General features: G+C 52.6%; 1 protein-coding gene across 2 annotated transcripts; it reads left to right on the top strand.

Moving 5' to 3' along the window:
* The first annotated feature begins 1769 nt into the window (after positions 1–1769).
* On the top strand, positions 1770–6576 carry FNDC4 (fibronectin type III domain containing 4). 2 transcript variants are annotated; one of them, XM_010591999.3, is made up of 7 exons: positions 1775–1933; positions 2122–2265; positions 2359–2474; positions 2715–2919; positions 3418–3507; positions 3847–3971; positions 4161–6569. In XM_010591999.3, exons 2-7 carry the CDS (start codon positions 2181–2183, stop codon positions 4194–4196), a joined length of 657 nt encoding a protein of 218 aa, XP_010590301.1. In that variant the 5' UTR covers positions 1775–1933; positions 2122–2180; the 3' UTR covers positions 4197–6569. The 2 variants fall into 2 exon arrangements, with proteins under 2 accessions (XP_064151229.1, XP_010590301.1); XM_064295159.1 differs by lacking the exon at positions 3418–3507 and having other exon boundaries at positions 1770–1933; positions 4161–6576.
* Positions 6577–6591: the final 15 nt, after the last annotated feature.

Raw genomic sequence — 6591 nt, 5'->3', positions numbered from 1 at the left:
GAAGACCCAAGGCTCATTACTTTTGACTTTCAAGACAAAATGCCCCCCTCTCTGAGGGACCTGGAGCCTCGATGTGCAGGATAACACACCCAGGCCCGGGCCCCGGACAATGAGAATTCCTGGGCAAGAGCGCGCTGGTACCAGGATGCCTCAGGAGGCCAGAGATCAGGGTCCCCAGGGTCAGCAGAGATCAGAGGCCTGGGCCACGGCTTGATCACATGCTCAACACACAGGCATGCCCTGACCCGCTTGCCCCATTTCACTCTCTCCTCTCAGAAAGGAAGGCAACAGACGCTCAGAGCCCCAGGTGTGCAGACACTGAACTGGATATTACAAGGGGGAAAAATCGTACAGAAATAGAAATACTGCAGTGAGAATTAGAAACCAAGGTATCTGCCCTAAATACAACATTAACCAACATTTATTTACACTGAGCAAAAAGCACTTTTCACATATAGTATCTCACTGGCTACATCAACATTAAGAAGTAGATATTGATACCCTTAGTATTCAGATGATGAAACAGGCTCAGAGAATTTGAGTGAGCTGCTTAAGATCACACAGCTGGCAAAATCGGAACTCACACCCAGGTCTTCTCACCCCAGATCCATGCTCAGCCAAAGCAGGAAATAATTTAAGGATTAAATGTTTATTGAATGAATGAAGTAACAAATTGGTGCAAATGAGTAATAATCACTTATTCACACAGTTTTGTCTCATTTAATCCTGACGACAGCCCTGAGAAGTTCCATAGGCTCTAACACACAGGCGGAGGTTAACCAATTTCTGATACTCTGAAATGTAGGTTAACCAATTTCTCCAAAGCCACCCAGGAAGTGGCAGAGCTAAAACAAGAACCATAGGTCTTTGATTGTCAATTTCCCCCCTAGAAACCCAGCACTTGTAATAATTGCTCCAGCGCTTAACATAACGCCAAACACACAGGACCCGTTACCCTCGAGTGGATTCCGACTCATGGCGACCTTACAGGACAGAGTAGAACTGCCCCGTAGGGCTTCCAAGAAGTGGTTGGTGGTTTCGAACTGCCGACCTTTTTTGGTTAGCAGCCGTGGCTCTTAACCACTGTGCCACCAGGGCTCCAGACACACAGGGGACACTCAATAAATACTTGCTGAATAATTGGAAGAATGAATGAGACAGTGAACGGAATCAGTGTCCGATTGTGAATGGGGAAGGGAATTTAAAAGCTGACGCACTCTTACAAGTAAAGGATTGTTAAAACAATTATCTGGATCACTTTGTTCCCTCCTCTCTTATCCCCCTCCTCCACTGGAGATGGAATTTCTCCTCCCAACCTGGCTAATTCCATCCGGGGAAGGAGGGGCTCTTCCAGGTGCCGAAGACCCTCGCACCTGCGCCCCTCCCCCACGCCCCTGCCGGCTCCTCGCATCGAGCGGGAGACCGAGGCACGGGGGCCCGGGAAGCCGCCATTGGGAGGGTCGTGGGAGGAGCCCGGAGGGAACAGGGGGGCCGCGAGGGGGGATGACGGCGGCGAGAACCCCAGCGGGGCGGGGCAGGCCCGCACGTCCTGGCCGGGCTGCGGCGGAGCGAGCCTGGCCAGCTCTGCAGAAGGCGGCGGCTAGCTCTCCGGGCCGGTCACATCCCGCTGCAGGGGCTGCTGGAGCAGCCGCACTGCCTCCCGCACCGGGGACCCAGGCCAGCGGCCAGGCCGCGTCGGCAACGCCCCCTGCTCAGGGCAGCCTGCGAGGCCCGTCCGAGCCCCGGGCGCCGCAGACCCGCAGCCCGTGCCCGCTCCGCCTCCGCCCCCGGCTCTCAGCTCACGCCTGTGCTGCAGCCCAGCCGGGTCCGCGCCGGGATGGGGTAGGGGCAGCGCCACGGAGTTGGGCGATGGGCCGCCCTCTGGGAACCGAGCAGCCCCCGGAGGCCTGACAGACCGCGAGGACCGGCGGAGGTGGGTGTGGGCCGGCCAAAGCCGCGCACTGTAGGGGCGCCCGGGTGATGCGGGGGCGGTCAAGGCGTGGAGATAATGTGAGTTCTGGGGCTGCTGTGCGCCGTGGGGAGCCGGGGCGAGCTGCTGCCCACTCGTGCTTTCTGGGCAGTCCTTGACACCCCCCCCCCCACAACTCCTGCCACCTCTAGGAGCCCCGCCTGGATGTCAAGCGGATGCCCCAGTGCCCCCAGCGGACTCGGTGGGGACCATGGCTTCGCTGATGCCCCTCTCCCCATATCTCAGCCCCACGGTCCTCCTGCTGGTCAGTTGTGACCTGGGCTTTGTGCGAGCAGGTGAGTAAAGAGGGTTGGAGGGAAGGATAGAGGTCAACCAGAACTAGCCTGTCGGTGAAGCCTATTAACCTATTAACACGCTGGCACCCACAGACCGGCCTCCTTCTCCTGTGAATGTGACAGTCACTCACCTCAGAGCCAACTCAGCCACTGTGTCCTGGGACGTCCCAGAAGGCAACATCGTCATTGGCTACTCCATTTCCCAGCAAGTATGGGTCTCCCCTCTGCTCCCCCAGTCTGTGTCCCTGGCCCTCTGAACAGTTCTTCTGTTGCCCCGTAACCCCCTATCCCCTCCTAGAGGTAGGGAATCGGGAACTGGTGTTTCCTAGCTCAGGCTGCCCTTTTCACCTCACTCCCTTGGAGTGCTTGGATGATCAAGAGTCCTGGGTCAAGCCTTCCAGCCTGGGACTGGGATGAGGCTGTCCTCCTCTCCCATCATCTCCCTGCAGCGGCAGAACGGCCCAGGGCAGCGTGTGATCCGAGAGGTGAACACTACCACTCGGGCCTGTGCCCTCTGGGGCCTGGCCGAAGACAGTGACTACACCGTACAGGTCAGGAGCATCGGCCTAAGGGGAGAGAGCCCCCCAGGGCCCCGGGTGCACTTCAGAACACTCAAGGGCTCTGACCGGCTACCATCAAACAGCTCAAGCCCAGGTAAGGGTCTGATCTATTCCTTGCTCGCTAAAGCTTTGGATTTGCTGTTTTTTGTTTTTTTAACCTGGCCTCTAGCCCCTCTTATTTACTTCCCCAAAGCAAGCAACAGTTTAGCTTAGATGAACAGAAGGATGATTTAATTCATTGTACTGCCAGGGAAGGAAGGAAAAGCAGGTAGGCAAGGGAACAGGTATAGACAGGCTGGTAATGAACCGTTTGGGGGAATGGCTTTAAAGATTCCTTCTCCCCAACCTCAGATGACAGCAGCTGTGGCCTGCATGAGTGAGCACCTGACCTGCAGCCCTCTTCTTTTTCAGTCTCTAACCACCTGTCCACCAATGGCTTCCTCCCAGAGGAGCTACCTTATAACTCCATAGGCAACCCTGTGATGGGTCTACCCTGACTGTGATCCCCAGCATCTCCATCCTTAACTGTTTATATAGATATAGCTCTCTAGCGGCTCCCTAGTAACCTGGAGACTGCCTCCTCCCTTCTCAGGTGATATCACAGTGGAGGGTCTGGATGGAGAGCAACCACTGCAAACGGGGGAAGTGGTCATCATTGTGGTAGTGTTGCTTATGTGGGCTGGTGAGTAAGCAATGGACAGGGGACCAGGGACTGAGGGAGTGGGGCTCAGTGAAGGTGGGAGGTGACAAAAGTTATCAGAAGAAAAGGGAATGAGAGAAATGGAGTGAAGAGATGCTTGGTTGAGGAAGATGATCAGGGGAAGTCTGAAGAGAGGGAAAGTATGCTGTTGGCAACCCAGAGAGGAGGATTGAGAGGGTGGTGTGCTTGTGCATTGGGCACCAAGAATTCAAAGATTTTCTTCTTGAATTTCTAGAAGCTGTGTGGGTATCTTGCTGCCCTTCAAGGCTGTGATTGGGGAAGTCAAGATCAAGGCTCAGATTTGTATTGTTGCCATTTCAGGTGTAATTGGGCTATTCTGCCGTCAGTATGACATCATCAAGGACAATGACTCTAACAACAACCCCAAAGAGAAGGGGAAGGGGCCAGAACAGAGTCCTCAGGGAAGACTAGTGGTGACAAGACAGGTGATGTGGGGGCCAGTGGGGGTGGAAAGGGTGATTTTTGCCCCTCAGGAGCATCCAGGAAAGGGAGAAGGCCAAAGAGGGGGGTAGGAGAAGAGGGAGAATGGGAAGTCTGGGATGGAGGAGGCTGGAGAGAGGGGTGGCACCTATTACTTTACTGAAATTACAAACTCAAACCATTTTCTTTCACAGAAAAAGTCACCGTCCATCAATACCATCGACGTATGACTGACAGAAACAGAACCAGAAAAGACATGCACTAATGACATGGGAATGGGGATGGGGTCAGGGAAAGCCAAAGGTGATGATCTGCCCAAGACTAGGATCCCACAGTCTCCCAGAGGGTAATGACACTCCCACAATCTCAGGCCTGGTACCCATCCCCTTTCCCCTGTGAGCAGGGCCAGAAGGTAAGTTAGAGTCTGCACCCCTGGACCTGGGGAGTAGATATCAGATGGGATGTCTCCTCCCAGCCCCCAGTCCAGGGGAGAGTCACTCGTTCAACCCTATCCCATTAGACCCCAAATAGGGGCCCCATTTCACCTACATCAGGACTTTCAGCATCCCCAGCTGCCCCTACATTTTGCTTCTGGGTCTCAGAGAGGGGTGTTTCTGAGGGTAGTCCCCCTCCCCCAATAAATGAAAGGCACTGTCTGGGCCTGGAGGCAGATGCTGCACTACACTACTCCAATGTCTTCCAAGGAGCCTCAGGTGCTCCCCCTCTCATCTGGCAGCCCCACCAGCTGCTGGTGATCTCACCCGTTGGACATTTTTCCAATAAACGTTCTTGGACAAACTGGAGCTAGCTGTATGGTATACTGTATAGTATGCTGAAGACATTTCCCCACCTTTTCTCTCTCCTGACTGTGCAAGGGCCCCTCACACCAACAACTTGATGAGAGCAGAGTCTCATTGTAAGATGTTTGCTTCAATTCTCCAGCCTAGAATGGGTGGTGGAGGCCAGGAAGAGGGGTGTAGAAAACCAGAGCCCTAGTTCATTTTGCTTTGGTGCATGAGAAGGGGGAGGGGGATATGGGAAGGATGTAAGTTCTTCCCACACCAGTGACAGCTAAGGCTATTTCACATGAGGAGGCCAGTAGCCTTTTTATCTTCACTACCCATGTTGGCAGCCCAACTCCTCACCATTCATTCTTCTGCTTCTTCATCAAACGTGGGCAGAAATGGGACTGAGCAGTATCTTGGGAACTAATGAAAGAGCAGCTGTACAAATGGATCTCTTGGTGCCATGTGCTTCTCTCTGTGGATCCCTGCCCCTCTGTTTCCCTGCCTTCGTAAACTTGTGTCTCTGTCTCTGTTCAGTTGGTCAAAGTCACTAATAATAATTGTGAAGTGTAAATGAGTTTATATTCAGGCTCTGCCACTTTGTCCACAAGAGAATTCTGGAAATAAAACTGAGGGGTTTGGACTCCCCTGTGAAAATAATTCTAATTTGGGCTCTGACCCTCTGGGGCCTACTTGTTTCCTGTGAAAACAGAGACTGTCCTCGACTCTCTCCTAATTTCCAAGGGGGCTTGGTGGCAGTGAAAGAAATAACCCGTTGACATTTGTAACCACTGTGGAGGAAAAGGTTTCAGGAGCCAGACTCTGTTTGGACAGCTTTTGGGACACTTTCCAGAGGGTTAAGGGTCTCCCAATTTGGGATCATTCCAGAGGAGGTTTTATGAGTAATTCTCCTTTTCCGCCTCTGTCTCTCTGGTGTTACAAGAAATTAGACCAGTAATTCTGGAAAGGACTCTAGCTACACAATCCTAAAACTAAGAAGTCGCTATCTTTTTCTACTTAACCAAGCTTTAACTTCAGGTATCCCAAGACTTAACCTATCAGGTGAGCCAAGCTCTGGTGTGCCCTCCACCCTGAGCCATAAAGGCATCCTGATCTAAGGAGCAGTCTTCAATTCTCTGTCTCCCTATTTGGAAGTAAGACACTTACTTCTGCCTGGCCACCGGTTCCAGAACCCTCTCTAGAAGACTGTGGACATAACATAATTTCTTGGGATAGGAGTGTTACAGGCTATAGTGGCATGGCATGGAAATAGGGAGCTAGGACTTGAGCCGGAATGTAAAGGATATTTAAAGCCACCAGCTGTGGATTGAATCCCCAGTTCAGTCCTTTCCTGGCTATGTTAGATTGGAAAAGTGACACCCCTAATCCCGAGTTCCTGTTATGTAAAATGGGAATAGTGGTATTATCCCCTTCAAGACGTGGTTTTGAGATTAAATGAGGTAATGCATATGAAACACTTGGCATAGTACCTGGCAGACACATACTTAGTATTCACTGTTAACTACCATCTTTATTAGCCTTGTGATCCCGTGCAAGTCATATAACCTATTTGAGTTCAATAACGTCAACTATGAAAGGCATATAATAGAAACTGCCTTGCTTTCCTTCTGGGTTGTGAGGAGCAGAAGGGAACGCACTCAGCCGCGCGCAGTGCCCGTCAAAGAACGGGAAAAACTACGATTACGTAGGAGCCAGAGTTCGCGAAGCCTTGTGGGCGTGGCTTGGTCTTGTAGGTTGCAAGACGTGACGGGATTGGTCAAGGAGAGGGTTCATCACTCCCCGTCGCGGGCCGGCCCCAGACCTCATTGCGCTTGCGCAC

The sequence above is a fragment of the Loxodonta africana genome, chromosome 12 (genome assembly GCF_030014295.1).
Source record: "Loxodonta africana isolate mLoxAfr1 chromosome 12, mLoxAfr1.hap2, whole genome shotgun sequence".
NCBI classification, from domain to species: domain Eukaryota; kingdom Metazoa; phylum Chordata; class Mammalia; order Proboscidea; family Elephantidae; genus Loxodonta; species Loxodonta africana.
Note: the sequence above shows the minus strand (reverse complement) of the source record. Positions and strands in the feature narration are given on the sequence as shown.

Coding starts and splice junctions, on each gene's coding strand:
- FNDC4 (XM_010591999.3), top strand. CDS start 2,181: ATGGCTTCGCTGATGCCCCTCTCCCCATATCTCAGCCCCACGGTCCTC. Junction 2,266..2,358: donor CCTGGGCTTTGTGCGAGCAG/GTGAGTAAAGAG, acceptor TGGCACCCACAG/ACCGGCCTCCTTCTCCTGTG. Junction 3,508..3,846: donor AGTGTTGCTTATGTGGGCTG/GTGAGTAAGCAA, acceptor TTGCCATTTCAG/GTGTAATTGGGCTATTCTGC.